Raw genomic sequence first — 18870 nt, forward strand, 5'->3', positions numbered from 1 at the left:
ATTTCTTTTCATATGTAATTTTCACTTGTACTTCTTCATATGCCCATTTATTGATAGGATGATGTTTAATTTTTTGGTTCTTAATATATTCTGGATATGAGTTACCAAATTAATAGCTGGTAAAGATTCTCTCCCATTCCGTGTTAGCCCCTTTTGACCTTTGCTTCCTTGCTGTGCAGAAACTTTTTAATTTCCCACAGTCCTGTCTGTGTCTCATCACACTCCAGAGCTAAGATGTGGACTCTGAAGAGAAGCACTTGGTGTTCTGGATGGGGATCATCATTAAGAATGCTTATCATGGGCTGGAGAGATGGCTTAGCGGTTAAGCGATTGCCTGTGAAGCCTAAGGACCCCTGTTCGAGGCTCGGTTCCCCAGGTCCCACGTTAGCCAGATGCACACGGGGGCGCACGCATCTGGAGTTCGTTTGCAGAGGCTGGAAGCCCTGGCGCGCCCATTCTCTCTCTATCTGTCTTTCTCTCTGTTGCTCTCAAATAAATAAATAAATAAATAATTAAAAAAAGAATGCTTATCATAGTGATGGGATTGAAGTCAAAGTTTCCAACCCAGCCCTTTATAATTTTTAATTAATTAATTTATTTATTTGAGAGAAAGGGGGGGGACTGAATGGGTGTGCCAGGGCCTCCAGCCACTGCAAACGAACTCCAGACGCGTGTGCCCTATGGTGCATCTGGCTTACATGGGTCCTGGAGAGTGGAACTGGGATCCTTTGGCTTTGTAGGCACATGCCTTAACCGCTAAACCATCTCTCCAGCCTTTTTTGCTGTTTTTGTTTGCAGCTATTAACAGCTTAGTTTCTCTTATTCTTTTTCTTCCTCAGCCTTCTGGCTTTTGAGATTAGTTTGAGGACAACTTAGAACTTATCTTTTATCAATGCTACCTCCTGTGATGTGACCAGCCAGGGAGCCCTCACCAGAGGCAGAATCTATGGGGGTACAAATTTGGAATTTTAGTCTTCTGATACTGTGAGCTAAATCAACCTCTTTTCTCACATTAGGTAGCCTCAGATACACTGTTAGAGCAACAGAAGACCGAAGGGAAATCACAATACAGGAGAGACGTAGGGGCAGTGAGTGGATTGATGGAGTCAGGGAGCCCAGTCAGTTCTATCTTGGAGATGGTTCAGATTTTAGGCCAAAGTGTTCTGGGGAAGTATTCAGGTATGATGGTCTAGATATTGGGAAACTGAGGCAGACAGCACTTACCAGCATGTGACAGTCACTGGGTGCCTGAGATGGGCTGGTAACCAAGATGATTATTATGCCTCCTCCAGCTCAAGACTCCCAGGAACACAGCTTTGGTAAAAAAAAAAAAAAAAAAAAGCCAGACTGGGGCTGGAGAGATGGTTTAGCAGGGTTAAGGCATTTGCCTGTGAAGACTAAGGACCAATGTTTGACTCTCCAGATCCTTCATTAGCTGGACGCACAAAGGTGCGGCAAGTGCAAGGTCACACATGCCCACTAGGTGGCGCAAATGTCTGAAATTCCATTGCAGTGGCTAAGGCCCTAGCCTGCCAATTCTCTCTCTCCCCCTCCCTCCCTCTCTCTCTCTCTGTGTGTCTGGCGCTTGTTCTCTCTAAAAAAAAAAATTTTTTTTAAGCCAGGTGGCTGCTTCCCTGTGGCAAAGAAAACAGTTCTCCACATCATATCCTGGAGGCAGTTGGGTACACACTGTTAGAAAGAACCAACTATGGGCTGGAGAGATGGCTTAGCGGTTAAGCACTTGCCTGTGAAGCCTAAGGACCCTGGTTCGAGGCTCGATTCCCCAGGACCCATGTTAGCCAAATGCACAAGGGGGCGCACACATCTGGAGTTCGGTTGCAGTGGCTGGAAGTCCTGGCGCGCCCACTCTCTCCCTCTCTCTCCCTCTGCCCTTTTCAGTCTCGATCTCTCTCATATAAATAAATTAAAAAAAAAATAAAGAGCCAACCAACCATGGGGTTTAGGTCATTAAAAAGAGCAAATAGAGTGCCGGGCGTGGTGGCGCGCGCCTTTAATCCCAGCACTGGGGAGGCAGAGGTGGAGTCACCATGAGTTCAAGGCCACCCCAAGACTACATACTGAATTCCAGGTCAGGCTGAGCTAGAGTGAGACCCTATCTGGGGGGTGGAGGGAGGCAAGTAAGAAAACCAGAATTCTTTCCAGCTTGGATGATGTCAGGAAACAGACAATTCTGAAAAGAAGTGAGAGCTGCCACTTCCCCAGTAGTGATGAGCCTTAGCCAAGAGGGAATATGGCCCTTTCTCTGTTGAGACATTAATTTGAAGTGGCCTGCTTCTGCCTCAGAAGGCTATCACCTGGGGATGTGCTCTGCAAGAGAGAAGGACTTTTTGGCAGCTTCCTGATGTCCCTCCTGAGCCTCTACAGTTTAGGTGTGGAGTGTCCCCAGAGGCCAGTGCCAAGGGCTTGTTCACCAGGGTGGTTGCTACTGGCAGTGTGGATGCACAGTGGGCCTGGCGGGAGATTCTTAGGTCACTGGTGGTGTGCCCTCAGGGTAGATGGTGGAAGTCCCCTGCAGCTTCACCACAGGACCAAAGCAATGAAGCCTCTTGATCAGCGGCTAGAACCCCCCAATTTGTCAGCCAAAAGGAACCTCTTCTGTACATACGTTGTCTCTGGTATTTTGTTGTAATTATGGATAGCTCAGTATCCCAGCCTCTGTCTCAAATTTCCTTTCTTACATGGAAGGAAACCCAGGTGGCAAGCGGACTCTGGAAGAGCATGAGGAAGCACTCAGGGCCACAACCAGACCATAATTTGGAGGTTGGTGTCTCCTATCCCCCATAGTGGGGGAAGAGTCCGCAATTCCAAACCAAGTCTTTTATAAAGACCTCGGGCACTCTCTCTCCTCTGTCTCTAATAAATAAAAATAAATATTAAATATTTTTAAAGGAGGAGGCTGGAGAGATTGCTTAGTGGTTAAGGCGCTTGCCTGTGAAGCCTATTTTTTAAATTTTTTATTTATTTATTTGAGAGCGACAGACACAGAGAGAAAGACAGATAGAGGGAGAGAGAGAGAATGGGCGCGCCAGGGCTTCCAGCCTCTGCAAACGAACTCCAGACGCGTGCGCCCCCTTGTGCATCTGGCTAACGTGGGACCTGGGGAACCGAGCCGCGAACCGAGGTCCTTAGGCTTCACAGGCAATCGCTTAACCGCTAAGCCATCTCTCCAGCCCAAATAAAATATTTTTAAAAAATTTTAAAGACCTCAGGATATCATGGCCAACTGGTTCCTCCAGGGTCTAAGAACTGGCTGGAGCACCATCTGTAATCAGGGGGCTCTGGGAGAAAGCTACATGCTCAGGGCCTCGAGAGAAAATGTCATCTGCGACACAGAAGTTTCCTGTTGTGTCGCAGAGCCACAGAGTGTGAAGTCTGAATAAATGCATAAACAGGTCATTAAAAGAAGAAGCCACCTCCACACGACTGGCAGGGCCAAAGGTTTCAAGAGGATCAACAAGCAAACAGCAAAGGTCCCACACCCTAGGAGGCTGACAGGACTCTCCACGAAGCAAAAGACACTAGTCGGTTCTGCATCTTTTATTGGCACGCGCGTCCCTCTGCGGCGCATCTTTACCCCGCAGGGTCGGTGCCAGAGCTCAGCGCACTTGAGCCAGGTTGTGCTTCTTGTACAGCAGCGCCCGCCGCTTCTCGCGCTCCCGCACGAAGGAGCGCAGCCGCGCGGTGGGGAAGGTCACGGGTGCCAGGCGGGAGCCGGCAGGACCCTCCTCCGTCAGCCACGGGCACTGCAGACAGCTGGAGGCGCAGGGCCGGCCCCTGTGGCACAGAGTGGGTCAGCATCAACAGTGGGCCAGAGAGATGCGCGTGGGCGGGGTTCGGGGGCGGGGAGCTGGCGGGTGGGGGCGTTCCTTACCAGGGTCTGGCGCACAGTGCGCTCTGTAGGAAGGCCACAGCCCCCCCGGACAGCCCTGCGTAGCAACGGCTCAGCTGGATGAGGCCTTTGCGCAAGCCTTTCTGCAGGTCGCGAGTCCCCTCGCTGCTCACCGGGTACTCGCCACTGAGCCTGCGGGGGCGGAGGGCACAGGGGACTCTTACCCTGGATGGATGGAGGGAGCAGGGACTCTGAAATCACCACGGCGGATCGTGGGGCACCGGGAATGAGACCACCCTTGGATGTCTCTGCGGGAATTTACAACTCCGTGCCCCACCCACCTACCCGTCAAGTTCCACCGACACCTGGAAGGACTCACATGATGAAGGCGGTCACACCGATGCCCCAGATGTCTGTCTGGGGGACGGCCCCTTGGCCTTCCAGGAGTTCTGGAGCTGCAGAGGAGCGTGGGTGGGGAAAGTGGGGTGGGTCAGGTGGGTAGATTTGGGTGTTGGGTGTTAGCAGAGGGACCCCGGTGACTGCACAGAGGTGCGTGAGGCTGATGCCAGGCTGGGAGGGCAGCACAGGGAGGAAGGGGCTTCCTTCTGGCCCCTATGGGGTCAGGTGCCACATACGCACCCATGGTCTCCAGGTAGTCCTTGAAGTGCTCCGGGGGTGGAACCTTCTCCTGGCTGAGGCTCTGAGCGCTGCCCAGGTCCACGACTTTCAGCAGGTTGTACTCGGTGACCATCATGTTTTCCGACCTCAGGTCGAGGTGCAGGATGTGTTGTGCATGCAGATACTGGGTGGCGCTCAGCATCTGCCACAGGTAGTCCTTCACCTCAGACTCTGAGTAGGAGGCCCTGAGGGCACAGGGGGTTCAAGAGAGGTTCCAACGTGGGCAGGGTGGGTGCCCTACCAAGACAGGACTCGCATGGAGGAGGGAATGGGGGAGAGGAGCACCACACTGAAGGCTGAGAATCCTGTCTCAGTGGGCCAAGAGGGGCGCTAATGGGGGTCCACTGAGTTCCAGCGCTTCCCGTGGGTGGCACACCCCTTACCTCTCTGCCAGGCAGGGGAGCAGCTCTGGCCCAGAGCACAGCTCCAGGATGAGCACGAGGTGCCGGGGGCTGAGGTAGGCTGCGTGGAGCTGGGCCAGGTGCGGGTGGTGCAGTCTCTTAAGTGCTTCATACTCTCGCAGCACGGCTGTCTTGTTCTCAGGCTGGTAGGGGACGATCTTCGCGGCCAAGGCCCTCCCAGTCGCCTTCTCCCTGCACTGCCGCACCACACTGAAGCGGCCCCTGGGGAAAGGAAACACGGTAGGGCTTGGGAGGGGGCCTCCCCACGCTCAGAGCGGTGCACGCAAGCTCAGCCAGGACGCCAGGGCGGAGGGGAAAGTGAACAAGGCAGATTTCCTAGAGCCAGCAAGAAGCGGGGTGGTGAGCCAGCAGGGGAGGTCAAGGCGCAGTGTCCACCCTCCCAGCCTCCCCAGTTGTCCCTGTACCTCCGGATCTGCATCTGGAAGGCAAAGGTTTTTGTGCTGGGGAGGGGCTGGGCTGGCCGTCCCTGTCCACTCTCCTCCTCAGAGGCTGTGGCAGGGAGAGGCGGGGGACGGATCAAGGAGGGGCATCCCAGCAGCCCTCTCTCTCCCTGCCTCTCCCACCGCCCCTTCCCAGGCACCGTACAAGTGGACTCTCTTTAAAATCCCATGTGCTCTGATCTCTTATTCCTCGAGTCACTTTGTGGGGGCACAAGGATAAGGGATCATCAGGGCAGAACCAGCCATCATAAGTCACTGCATGTGTGAAAATGGCAGGGGACATTCCAGAATGGACCAGGGATAGTAATCAAACCACCTCTCCTGAGCCCACAACAGACTCTTTTACTTAATTCAGACAAAGCACCCAGTGAAGTCAGTACCAACTCTCAGGGTAACATAAAGAGTAGGTGAATAAAGGGGACAGAGAGCTGAGGGGTATCCCTAGAAAGCCAGGCTTTGAATCCTCAATACAGGCAGACAGGCGTGGCCTTCTCCTAAGGGCAGTGGTGGAAGGGTGCCTGTGCCTGATCTGTGGGCCACCCTGTCTGCCCCGTCTACTGAAAGTGGCTTACCGAGGTGGCTGGGCCCGCCCAGGAGGACCTGCTCTGAAGGGCTGCTGTAGGGCCCCATTCCTGCCTTGCTGACGCACGCCGTTCGGAAGGTGTACACGCCACCCCGGGACAGCTTGCTAGCGAGGTAGCAGCAGTCAGAAATGTCAGAGGCTAGAGTGGTCCAGCTGCCTCCTGAGCACAGGGAAGGAAGAGAAAGTTGGGGAGTTGTGGAGAGGAATCCTTTCCTGAGGCCATCCATGGGGCACAGGGCAGACTGGGTTCCTTTCTGAGGCCTCTCTGTGTTGTCCTTGGGTGGCGGCCCGAGCCCTGGGCACCCCTGAGGGAGCGTGGTAAGGGCTCACTCCATACCTTCTAGGCAGCACTGTACGATGTAGGTTACGGGGCCGTAGGACTCCACAGGCTTCCAGACCAGCAGCACCCCATCTGCATATATTTCCCCCACCATCGGGCATGGGGAGGACGAGGGACGCTCTGCAAGGGTCACCTCATGATGAGTGTGGGCCCTCAGCTTCCCAGAACTGATCTCTGACCAGGCCCTGAGCACCCTCCCTCACCCTCAGCAGCTGCCAGGTTCCCAGGCCCAATCTCCACTGGTCTCATCGCTTAGTGTGTGGGGCCTCCTGCTAGGACGAGAAGAGTCCCAATGCCTCTCCTACGCGGCCAGGGGACGACTGCCTGGAGTGGTCAAGGATCTCGTCAGGGCCTTGCTCTGGTGGCTCAGCAATGCTGAGCACCCTAGCACAGCGTCTCCAAGTCAGCCAATGCCAGTGTGAGCCCCACAGGGTTCTGACAGCTAGGCCAGTGGCCCCTGTCCCGGCTTCCTCAGAAGCGTCCCTGGGCACCTTGAAGGCCGGGAAGTAACGTGGGAAGTTGGAGCGGTGCCAGACCGGAGTAAGCTCCAGCAAAGGCCATGCACAGGGACTTTCTTCCCAGCAGCCCGGTGCACAGGCAGGCTCCCCTGTTCTGAGCACTGTAAGCAACCGCAGCAGCTCCATGAGGCTCCCCCCTTCTCCTGGGCACCCTACATGGAAGCCCCCAACCCCACAGGTCCTCACACCCAAGGGAGCCAGCATTTCCCACCTCACTGAGTGGAATGAAGTCCCTGGCACCTCCAGTTCCAGCCCTCCTGGCCCAGAGGAGACTTCTAGCACAGTCCACATACCTGCCTTCCGCAGGACTCCTGTAGTCACTGCCGTCCCCAGCAGATTGCTCACGCTGCAGGTGTACATGCCCAGGTCCTCCTCGGTCACCACCAGGATGGTCAGCAGCTGGAAGTTCTTCAGGGTGGAGGAGATGAGGAGGTGGCCACTACTCTCCAAGAGGGTCCCATCTGTGACAGGACAGAGCCATCCTCTGGTTTCTCCAGGACAACAGTGGCCTCCTGCTGGGCCTGAAATGGCTGCTTGCCCACAGATCCCCAGCACCCATCCTGTGGGACAGTTCCTTACCTTTGCTCCAGGTGGCCTGGGCAGCTGGCTGGGCCACCACCTGACAGGCCAGTGTCACTGACTGGCCCAGGACCACGGACTCATCTGAGAGCTCCCTTAAGAAGGATGGAGCTAAGAAGGAACAGGAGACCTCTGAATCAGACAGTCCAAGCAGAGGCCTTCACTCAGCCCCAGCCTTAACAGGAAGCCTTGTAAGACTGCTTAGCCTCCCCCACTGAAGCCCGTCTTGGTTCCAGCTGCCATGCTGGGCTGGGAACTTGCCCAGCTTCTCCAGGACTGGCAGCCGAGGAGCACCACTGCTCACCTTGGTCTCTGCCCTTCAGGCCTGACAGCCGGAAGGAGGTTAGGCCTGCCTTCTTCCTGGGAGGCTCCTCTTTCTCAGGCCCTGCAGGAGGAAGGGGGTCCCGGAGCTCAGTCGAAGGCCTGATCCTCCAGGCAGCACAAGCGTCTTGGAAGAACTCTGCCCCCCACCTCCAATTTCCATGCCCCCAGGGAAAAGGTCAGGACCCTGGGGAGCTTGTAGAAAAATGGAGCTAAGCTTGCAGCAGCCACCCTCCCATCTCCCTCAGCAGTGAGCCCTTGGAGAACTGAGGCCCTCAGCATGGGGTACAGGGCCTAAGGATCAGCTGAAGGTCTGGGGTCAGGGAAGTGTATGGTTGGGAAAGCTCTGGGGATGAGGAGGACCCCAGGTCAGTGAGGGCTGAGACAGGACAGTGTGTTTGGGGTCCTGGTGAACGTGGCCTCATGGTTCTTCTCCTCCACAGCTGTTATGGGCCAGAGCTGGTCTCAGACATGTAGTAAGGAGGTGTGCCAGAGCTGTAGAGGTGACCCCAGTATTTGGGCCGAGGCCTGTGGAGCTAGGCCGGGAAGCTGTAAGCAGTATATGACATTGGGGAGATGATGCCAGCAAGACCCTCAGCTGTCCATCCGCAGAGCAAAGGGGCAAGGTGGCTCCATGGGTACAGAATGAGATACAGGGACGTGCCAGATGATGGGGAAATCACCTTCCGGCCTGCCTTTCAGGATCCTGGAGATGTGAGCCATGGAAGCCTTCACCCTGTGGCGTAGCCCGAGCTCCACGGACTCCTCCCCTGCCAGACACCTCCCAGGAAATTGGAAGAGGCCACGGGAGGGGGACCACTTGCGCTTCCTGCCCACAGCGGCCTCCCCCAGCAGTGCCTCCAGGTCCTCCGGCTCCTCTGTGATCTCAAGGCCAGCACGCAGGCCCAGCTCGCCAGGCCAGGGCCATGCAGCCTCCTCCAGGAACTCTGCCAGCCCCTCTCCAGCCTCGGCCTCGGAGCCAGGTGACTCTGGCTGCTCCATGGGTTTAGGCACCCTCCTGAAAATCATGAACTCAAAGGGGAGGTATTTGATGTCATACAGATCAGAGAGATTGAGGTAGGCGGGATCCACCTCTGAAATATCCAAGGAGATGGTGTCGGCCGCTTCTGAGTCACCGGACAGGTCCCGGATCTGCACCAGGGACACCTGTTCAACTTCCTGCCATGAGGTCAGATTTGGGGAGGCCCTCAGGGGTGTCCTACTGGCCTCAGGTACTGGCTCGGAGCTGGCCGAGGGCTGAGGACTCTGAGTCTCAGCCTCATCCTGCTCTTCTGAGGATTGAGACACTGCCCAGGCCATCCTGGCCCAAAGGGGACCTTGCCCAAGCATGCCCCCTGCGTCCCCACCAAAGGCAAAGGTCCCATAGCCCGCTACCCCTGCGTAGCCCCCACGGGATTCCAGGGAGAACTTCCGGGTGGTCGCCTGCTCCTGAGGCCGTGGCAGGGGGGGTGTGAAGTCAGCTGCATCCTTTGCTTCCTGAGACAAGTCCTCGGCATCCAGAGAGGGGCCCATCTTGGAGTCTGGCCTTGGGGAACTGGAGGGTCCAGGCTGGGTCCTCCCAGGTGGAAAGATGCCCTCAGGGCTCTTCTTAGAGCCTGGCAGGGGAGCTGCTGGGGCTGCCTGGGGCACTCCTGAGAGACAGGAACTTTGGGGCGCCAAAAGGGTTTCCTTGAATGACCCTGGAGGCAAAGAGCCAGACGGTTTTGGTGACAGGGGACCACAGCCTTCTTGGGGAGCAGAACCTAGCCCAGGATGACAGGGAAGGGCTGGCTTCCCGGGACATCTGGGCTGAGGTGACCTGTCTTGCTGAGCAGGTCCCAAGACACCACTAGTAGATGAAAATAGCATGGCCCCTTGCAAGGACCCTTCTGGGTGCTCCAGGGTCCTGGGAGAGGATTCAAGAACCACCCCTGAGGGGCCTGGCAGTGGGCACTGTCCCTGGCAGACCTCCTGGGAGGGGCTGGTGGTGCTTGGAGGGTCGTGCTCCAGGGAGCGGCTGCGGCCTGAGGTGTCAAGGTCTTTTCGGGCACTGGAGCTGGGCAGCCTCAGGGCAGTCTCAAACGAGGGTGTCTTGCTCATGAGCAAGGCCTGCTCCTCCTTATCGGCCTCCTCCTCCTCCAACACTTGGTGCTCCATCAGTGGTTCGCGCAGGCCCGGAAGAGCCCTCGCGATGTACCCACCCTTTAGCAGGTGCCGGCGCCGGGCTGGGTGCCGCCTGCCTTTGCCACCACGCTCTGAGCCCTCTCCTGCCTGCTGATAGAACAGGCTGCTGATGACACTATGCCTGGGCACGCTGCCAGGGGATGCTGGAGGTCCAGCGGCCTGTGCGGGCTCTGGCGGGGCTGCATCTGTGGTGGGCGTGCAGGCCTCTGTCTCCTCCGGAAGGCTGGCCGAGGGTCGCAGGAAGCCCCGGGGGTGCAGCAGTGGGGAGTGGGTCACTGGAGAGGGTGGCAGGGACTTTGCTCGGGCAAATGGGGTGAGTTCGTTGTCTGAGGAAGACTCGGAGCTGGAGGAGCGGCTGGCGTCCCCTCGCAGGTGCCGGGCCACTCCGAGGGATGGGCTGTCTGGCGGGCCCTGGAACAGCTCAGGGATGGAACGCATCACCAGGATGGATTTGTAGCTCATCAGGGAGCGCTAGAGGCAGGGGAAAGAGGGGTGTCAGGTGGGTGTGGCCAGTCAGGGCAGAGGATTGTGTGTCCAGTGTCCTTCTGAATGGGAGCCCCAGGACACTTGGGGTCCCCTGTACTCAGTGCTGTCCCTTCTCCCACCACTTGGTACAATCATGGGGACTCAGGTCCAGACCGAGCAGACTGGCCTGGTCTTCCGTGCTCCCGGCTCAGGCAGAGCACACAGCCAGCCTCGGGTTCTCTTCCTTGGCTCGGCCCCCCCCTGGGAGGCCTCAACTCACCTGCCAGCGACTTCGAGCCAGAAGGAACTTGAGCTGCTTGGTGTTAATAAAATGGGCTTCCTCAGCTGGCATGGACTTCTGTGGTAAGAGAGAGGAGTGGCTGTAGTGACTCTCCAGTCACCCTGATGGCCCTCTATGGATGGAGGTCCTGCTGGGCAGGGGCAGCAGACTGGTCCCCACCCTGGAGACTCAGGGGTAGGTACCTCCTTCACAGAAACTCTGGGTACAGGACATCCAAGTCCTCACCCAGATGCCCAAGAGGGCAAGTCAGAGACCACACATCAGAGGGATAATTGCCCCTTACTGCTGACCTCCTGGGAATTCTTTGCTGAGGGTCCCAGGTGCCCCTTAGTAAATATAAAGGCGCAGATATCCTCTGGACTGAGGGATAACAGTCCAGGACAATTCTGTCTTGATGAACCCTCTTGGCCTTAGTTTCCCGCCCTAAGAACATGGGATTGAGCCCAAGCTGGGTCTGCTTAGCCTACTTACCAGGAACCAGGGGTGGGCAAGGCATTGGGAGGTCCTGGGCCTGACCCTGGAGAGAGAGGAGAGCCAAGGGGGACATGCGGTCAGCTGGTCTTGGGGCTGGGATCACTGGAGCCCAGGTAAGGGAGAACAGGTGTTCACTCACTCAGGGGCCTTCTGCAGTGTGGCCTTGATGAAGTCCTTGGCGTCCTCACTCAGGTGGGTGGCCACAGGGCTACCCCAGGACACTCGCCCCTCCAGAACATTCAGCAGAGTGGCACGGTCACTCTCTCCCGCAAACGGGGATGAGCAGGTCAGGCTGAAAGTGGGGGAGTTGTAGAGAAGGCTGACTCTTAGATAAGAATCCCTAATGCAGGCTGCAGAGATGACTTAGCAGCTAAGGCGCTTGCCTGGGAAGCCTAAAGACCCAGGTTCAGTTCCCCAGTACCCACGTAAGCCAGATGGATAAGGTGGCACACATGTATCTGGGGTTCGTTTGCTGTGGCTGGGGGCCCTGGCATACCCACACACTCTGTGTATATGCCTCTCTCTCTCTCTCTCTCTCTCTCTCTCTCTCAAATAAATAAAATGTCAAAAAATAAAATAAATAACATTTTTTTAAAAAAAAAGAAAGAAAAAGGAATCCCTAATGGGATGAGTGCTTAACTCTCACTCAGACCTAAAGATCCCAGTATATGTCTTGGGTTGGCCCAGAGATATACAGGCTCAGCTTAGACCAGGGACCCAGGCAAGCTTAGAGAGGGCATTAGGGGTCGGACTCGTGTGACAAGCCAGGTGCAGGCGGGCATAGGGTCAAGGATGAGTTGGTCTGCTGCTGTAGCCAGCCTTAGCCTGAGGTGAGGATCAGAGCTCAGCTTTTAGAGGAAATACAGGATGGACTTGAAGCCAGGATGTGAGCAAAGCCTGAGGTCTGGGCTCAGGCTGGGGTAGAGACCTCAGTTCACCCTGGAGTGGTAACTAGGCTTGAGCTTGATGGGGCCCAGATGCAACATTAAACAGATTCAGGCTCAGCCTGAATCAAGCATGTAGTCTCAGCCCGAAGTGAGGATTCAGGCTCGAGCTGAGATAGGAATCCAAGGTCAGTTTGCGGTGGCACCTAGTCTTAACCTGAGGTGAGGTTTCAGGTCCAGAACTGGACAGAGAGATTCAGGATCAATTCAGAGTAACAGCCAGCATTGGCTGGAGGTGGAGATGAGCCTTCAGCCTTGTAGAGGAGACCCAGTCTGAGCACAGTAGTTGTCAGTGAGTGGACTCTGGGACAACCCCCTCCCCCGAGACCCTGAAGGGAAATGGCTTAGCTCTGCCTCGTGTTGACAGTGTGTTGGTGAGAAGTGCCGGGTTGGAACTTCTTATCAGGGCTGGCCCACAGCCTGGTCCCAAGATAGCTGCCGTTTGGGTGTCAGGGCTGGTCTGAGGAACGGCCAGCAGTGCGCCTGACTCCGTGGGCCTGCAGGGGAGGGGTCAGCTTAGAGGAGGGAGCTGCAAGCAGAGTCTGCTCACCTGAGGTAGGCAATGACACCCACGGCCCTGTAGGAACAAAATCACAGACTGTGAGTCCAACCAGGTCTGGGCACAAGGGGGGTCGTGTGGGAGGTCAGGGCCGGAAGAGGCAGAGAATCAGACAGGGCCCTTGGGCAGTCCACACAGAGCTAAATGACATCCCAGGGGTGGAGGAATGAGTGGTCCCAGGAGGGCCCGCACCTCCCAGCAGCCCACCCACTTACCAGATATCGGATCCCTCGCTCACGGGACGCTGCTCAATGATCTCTGGGGACACAAACTCAGGTGAGCCATACTTGCTGTACTGTGGCTCCAAAGGGGTGATTTTTTGGGCAAAGCCAAAGTCACAGATCTTAATGTCTTCCCGAGCAGGGTGCACCATCAGGATGTTGGGAGGCTGTCAGGTGGAGTTGGGGAGTTGTGGAGGGCCACACGTCAAAGGCCAGGAGACAGCTCAAGGAGCAGGTGTGTGTTGGCCTTTTGAGTCTAGGGGAATACTCCGGGACCCACAAGGCTAGCCCGACGTGGCGTCCGCTCAGGGACAGCTTCCACTCCATCAAAGCCGAGCACCACCTGGCAGGGCTGGGAAGTTGTGAGCTCCCTGTGCTTACTGGAAAGCAGGCCCTGCCAGTGGGCTGACATGGTGGGCCTACAGCTTCAAGCCTACAGACCCCAGGCTCCCACCTGTCTCTACTCTGGGTCTTAGAGGTGCCATGGGGTAAGTACCTTTATGTCCAGGTGGAGAACACCACGGCTGTGCAAATAGTGCAGGCCTTCCACCAGCTGCTGGACGTAGACCTTGACCTGTGGCAAAGGCTCAGCTCAGTCAGGAGTCACCCTGCCACAAGCCTGGCTCAAATACTCCCCAAAGATGCTGCTCACATGCCCGTCGTGGTAGTTTGCATGTATGACCCCATAGATTAAGATGTTTTTGTTTTTGTAATTTAGTTTTATAAGTGAGAGAGAGAGAGAGAGAGAGAGAGAGAGAGAGAGAATTAGAGCGCCAGGGCCTCCAGCCACTGCAACCAAACACCAGATGCGTGGGCCGCCTTGTGTGCACGGTTGACCTTGCGCTTGCATCACCCTGTGCGTCTGGCTCATGTGGGACCTGGAGAGTGGAACATGGATCCTTAGGCTTCGCAGGCAAGTGCCTTCAGTGCTAAGCCGTCTCTCCAGCGCTGGACTCAGGTGATTTGGTTGAGTTTGCAACTTTAGTCTCCAATAGGCAGAGCCCTGATGGAAGGAGGTATGTCACTGGGGGAGGACCTTCTGTCCAGCCCTACGAGGTGTCAGTTTGGTGCTCTGGGTTTGTTGGCTATTTGGTGCTGTCTCCCTGCTAGGAATCCATGGAAGTGAGCCAGCTTCTTCCACCCCTGACGGTGTTCATCTCAGATTCTATAAGCATGAAACCTTTCCTGCCCATAAACTGCCCATAATCTGGTTGGGTGGTTGTCACAGCAATGCGAAAGTCAACCGCGGATAGTAAAACTGCTACTGAGAAGTGGGCCACTGCCGTGATGCTGTGGGTGTTGCTCTTCTGGCACTCGTGGACGGGATCTGGTGTTTTGTACTGCAGGAGCCTTGTAGTGTTGCAAGTGCAGCCTGGCGGGCTGTTCTGGCGAGAGTTTGAAAATCCTAAGTGCAGAGAGAACTGTGCACTGTGAAGGCTTGGCTTATGAACTTTTAAAGGGAAAAGAGAGAACTTTGTTGGAACTGGGCTACTGGTGGAAAGGCTGCCTGTATTCTTCTGCTTGTGCCCAGAGAAATATATATATATACATACATACATACATATATGTTAAATAAAGATTTGCTTTTATTTTATTTATCTATGAGAGAGAGAGAGAGAGAGAGAGAGAGAGAGAGAGAGAGAGGGAGGAAGAATGGGCACATCAGGGCCTCTAGCCACTGCAAACGAACTCTAGATGCACGCGCCACCTCATGCGTCTGGCTTATATGGGATCTGGAGAATCGAACTTGGGTCCTTAGGCCGCACAGGCAAATGCTTTAACCACTGAGCAACCCCTCCAGGCCGTGCCCAGAGAATTTGATCAAGGTTGAATTCAAAAGTAATAGACTTGTGCACTTGGCAAATATATGCAGCATAAAGATATGAAAGACGTAGGGCTTATCACATGAAAAATTCAAACAAGTTTGAAATTACGGGCACAGAGACTAGTTGTAGGCTACTGAACCCACAAATGTTCAGCAGATTACCATCGCCAAGGGTGGGCCAACTGTTTTGCATGAAAACAATGGAAATGAGCCACTGAAAGGAGGTGGCTTGAAGGGAGAATTCTAAAGGTATACATGCTGCTCTTCAAGGTCAAGATTTATTCCCCACTGGATTAACAAACTGATGTCCCACCTGGTACTATGGAGTATAAATTCTGGAAAGAGTGGGTCATTGGATATGCAACACAGTTCTGTTTTTTGGAAATGGCCCCTGGGCAAAGTGAAACAGGGTTGAAATCCCTGTGTAGAGGCCTAGTAAGGCCATTGTATGAAGGTGAACCAGAGCCACTGAAATGCAGCATGGGAAACAGGGTTGTTGGAATCCCTGTGTCCAGGTAAGGAGCTGTGAAGATGAGCCATGGTTTGTAGAGTAGACATGATGTTTTGGATATGCCAGAATTGTGAAATGGCTCACCACGGAGAGCTGCTGGCTTGGAATTCTGGGCAGAATTGGATTCTAGAGACTTTTGTCACTGGTTATGGATGTTGGACTCAAACTGCAGATGTTTGATGTTTGGATCTTACACTGCTCACACGTAAAAGGCAGTCTTAAATCTCAGGTGAGATTTGGGACTTTGGAATAGTTTTAAAGTTGGTAAAGATTATGGAGACCTTTGAAGTTGGATTGAGTGCAGTTTGCATTGTGAGATGGTCATGAATCTATGGGGACCAGGGGTGAAATGTAGTGGTTTGAATGTATGGCCCCATAGACTCAAGTGTTTTTTGACTGAGCCCTGAGTTTGCAACTCGAGACTCTAGCAGGCAGAACCCTGGCGGGAGATGCTATGTCACTCAAGGGCTGGGGAGGGAGCTCTTCAGTCCAGCTCTACTAGGCGTACAGAGAGTCAGTTTGGAGCTCTGGCTGTTTATGTTTGCTGGCTGTTTGGTGGTGTCTCTCTGCTGTGAATCTATGGAAGTGAGTCAGCTTCTGCTACCACTGATTTTCCCCTGGATTCTGTAAAGCCTGAAATAACCCTTTCCTCCCATAAGCTGCTTCTGGTCAGGTGTTTGTTCCAGCAATGCATCAGTAATTGCAATACCCGCAGAGACTTGGCTCAGGTGGAAGCCAGCTTCTTACAGGCCCAGCTCAGTTAGGGGAATAGCCTCAGCCTCCTCCTTAATTCCATCCCAGCTTGTTCCAAAGGACAGGCCTCTTTCTCCTGACTCAGGTTCCACAGGGAGGGAAGCCTGCCTAGACTCTATGAACTCTAGAGCTTGGGAATCCCCAAAATTGTGGAGGCTTGAGTGAACCTGAAGCAGCATCTCGTGTGAAGCAGGGAGGAGCTATGGTGGTACCATCAGGAGGAGCAGGACAGGGCCGAGGGGGGCAGGACACACCTGAATGCTCTGCAGAATCACAGGGAACTTAGAGCTAGAGAGGCTGTGTCTGGGGATTGTGGTCTGAGGGAGCCTTAGGCAGGTAGTGGTGGGTGTGTGGGGTGAGGTTACCTCAGCCTCAGTCACCACGCCCTTCTTGAAGAGGCGATCCAGCAGCTCTTCAGATGAACAACTGGTTTGGTCAAGGAAAAGCTGTACCCAGGCTGGAACCCACCTAGTTCCTAGGTACCCTTGCTTAAAGGACTCTGTGATCCACAGCTTCTGTTCAGGGTATAGGATGGTGGGATGGAGACCTCTGAGCCTCTAGATGGCATCAACTCCTAAGAGGCTTCAGAAGGACTCTGGGAACCAAGCCCCCTGGGCATTGGCACAGTGGAACTGAGGGTACCATTTCATCTCTGTACAGAGCCCACCCCAGGGAACCTTCCCCAGAATCCTAAGAAAGCCTAGAGGCAGGCTGGACAGCTGACAGGTTGTCCAGCACACAGACCCTCAGACCCATGGGCTGGAGGGAGACTCAGTAGCTGGGATGGGAAACTGCTGCCTTGAGTCTGAGAGGTCACCTATGGGAGGGGACCCCTGAGCACCCGTGCTGAGAACATGTGGACATTCAGGACCAACCCAGCACTGTTTGGGTGACCTTTTATCAGTGATCCACACAGAGGCAGAATTTCATAACCAAGTCCCTGAGCCAGACCACCATGAGTTGCAAGAGCAAGGTCTGTCATTGGGCATGAGACACCAGTGGCACACATGCTCAGAAGCTGGGCTGCCAACTGGCATCACAACCAGCCAACTCCAGAGATGCCAAACTCTCCAACCCTAGTCTAAGGCCTATGACTCTTTTTAGATCCTCCCAGGGGCCCAGGCACAGGATACAGTTCCAAGATGAGGATGAGAGTCTTCCGGGTCTCAAACTGGTCCAGGAGCCCAGTGATCAGCGGGTGGCTGAGTGTAGCCAGAATGTCTCGTTCCTGGTATGCCTGGGCCCGAGTTTTGCTCCGCAGGGGGATGAACTTGGCAGCATAGGACATCTTGTTTCCTTTGTGCTGAACCCTCTTCACAAAGCCAAACACGCCCCTGCGAGTGGGTGGAGAGAAGAGAGCCTATGATGGGCACTGTGTTGAGGCTTTTGGGGGGGGGCACATCAGGAGTCCTGGGGAAGAGGTTGAAGTGATACCTCCCAATCTCTTCTTGGACCTCATAGAAGGAATGCAGCTTCCTCCGGTATGCTTGCTTTTCTGAGTCTTGCTTGCTGTCCCCTACAGACCAAGAGAAGAAAGTGCAAAGTATGTCCATCCTGGCCCTACTGCTTCCCCACGCTACAAGTAGAGCAGAGCCTGCCCCCGGAACCTGAGCCTATGGGAAATCGGGTGCCACCTCTGCCCTGTCAGGGCATGGCAGGAGCCAGCTAACTCACCCCCATGGACCAGCAGCTCTGCCTTGCAGAGCACCTGTCCACCCACATTGCGGGCAAGACAGGTGTAGACACCAGCATCGTGCTGAGCCACGTCCCTCAGCACCAGGGAGTATGTGGTACCGTCCTGCTGCTGGCTCAGTCGGGCGCTGTCCTTCAGCTGGTCGTTGTCCTGGTCACACAGAACAGTACAGGCCACCGTCAGCCCGTCACGGGAGATGCCAGCGCCCAGAGCCATCCACCCTCTTCACCCAGTGTGTGTCTCCTCGGGAGTAAACCAGAGGAGACACAGGGAAGTGCAGGATGGAGCTGCACGGGGCGGCTCTGTGGCGGGGGTTGCAGACTGCGCGGCAGTACGCACAGCTCCCCTGCACATGTGCACACACGGGGGCCCTCCGGTTCCCGAGGCCCACCCCCCACCTGCTTTGCCTGGCCTTGCTCCTACCTTGTACCACGTCACTGTGGGCTGTGGGTTACCCTCGATGACAGCCTCAAACCGTGCTGTGTTGCCTACTTGAACTTGTACATCCTCAATGGTAACCTGCATGGATGGGGCCTCTAGGAGAGGTGGAGAGAGAATGTGTGGGGAGACCCCAGGCTGCTTGGCCCTGGGTGTCCAGTACAGCCTGCCACATACAGGTGGTCAGTACAGTCCTGGACCCCAGAGCCCACCTCCCTCCCTGCTGGTAGTGACCCTTTCCTCACCACCCAGGCCTATGGCCGTTGCAGAGGGCTTCCTTCCATCCAGCCACTGTCTCTAGCTTTGACCTCAGCTGGCCAAGCACTCGTGCAGACAGACAGGCCAAGGGAAGCAGAACTTATTAACAAGGCTGACTCTCCCAAGGAGGGGACCAGCAGGCACCATGTAAAGCTCCTGCTGGGCCATGCCCAGAGGACACAGTGAGAGGGGATGGGGGGCCATCAGCTGAGGCATGCCTGGTGATCTCAGCATGCCCTCATACAAATGCCCCCCCCCCCACTGGCCCCGCGCAGGTGTGGGCCTTCCCCTCCGCCAGCCAACCCCGTTCCGTACTTGCCGCACTTGTGTCAGTGGCCTGGTACACGTAGGTCCTTTGTGTGGTCTCCATGACCACGTGGCTCTGCACGTCCAAGAGCAGTGGCCCTGTGCCTGCAGCCTGGTCCAGAAGTAGCTTTCCTGTGCCTGGACTCGGCCAGGCTGCACCCTCCACCCTGGAGGTCAAGGTGGGATGGTCTCTGCTCAGTGGAAGCA

The 18870-nt window shown here is 55.5% G+C and overlaps 1 protein-coding gene across 1 annotated transcript in view; it reads right to left on the bottom strand.

Annotated features, from left to right (window-relative positions):
* Positions 1 to 3615: 3615 nt before the first annotated feature.
* Obscn (obscurin, cytoskeletal calmodulin and titin-interacting RhoGEF) overlaps positions 3616 to 18870 on the bottom strand; it is a 150599-nt gene continuing 135344 nt past the window's right edge. Inside the window, 23 exon segments of the mRNA XM_045151723.1 lie at positions 3616 to 3795; positions 3893 to 4042; positions 4230 to 4305; positions 4490 to 4713; positions 4912 to 5151; positions 5355 to 5439; positions 5963 to 6133; positions 6311 to 6433; positions 7125 to 7292; positions 7411 to 7505; positions 7708 to 7795; positions 8415 to 10386; positions 10661 to 10738; positions 11153 to 11198; positions 11295 to 11447; positions 12650 to 12676; positions 12874 to 13046; positions 13376 to 13453; positions 16334 to 16394; positions 17102 to 17302; positions 17403 to 17477; positions 17639 to 17811; positions 18085 to 18197. Coding sequence (XP_045007658.1) covers positions 3618 to 3795; positions 3893 to 4042; positions 4230 to 4305; positions 4490 to 4713; positions 4912 to 5151; positions 5355 to 5439; positions 5963 to 6133; positions 6311 to 6433; positions 7125 to 7292; positions 7411 to 7505; positions 7708 to 7795; positions 8415 to 10386; positions 10661 to 10738; positions 11153 to 11198; positions 11295 to 11447; positions 12650 to 12676; positions 12874 to 13046; positions 13376 to 13453; positions 16334 to 16394; positions 17102 to 17302; positions 17403 to 17477; positions 17639 to 17811; positions 18085 to 18197 — 4748 coding nt within the window. The 3' untranslated portion in view covers positions 3616 to 3617.

This window comes from Jaculus jaculus, chromosome 6 (genome assembly GCF_020740685.1).
Source record: "Jaculus jaculus isolate mJacJac1 chromosome 6, mJacJac1.mat.Y.cur, whole genome shotgun sequence".
Classification (NCBI taxonomy): Eukaryota; Metazoa; Chordata; class Mammalia; order Rodentia; family Dipodidae; genus Jaculus; species Jaculus jaculus.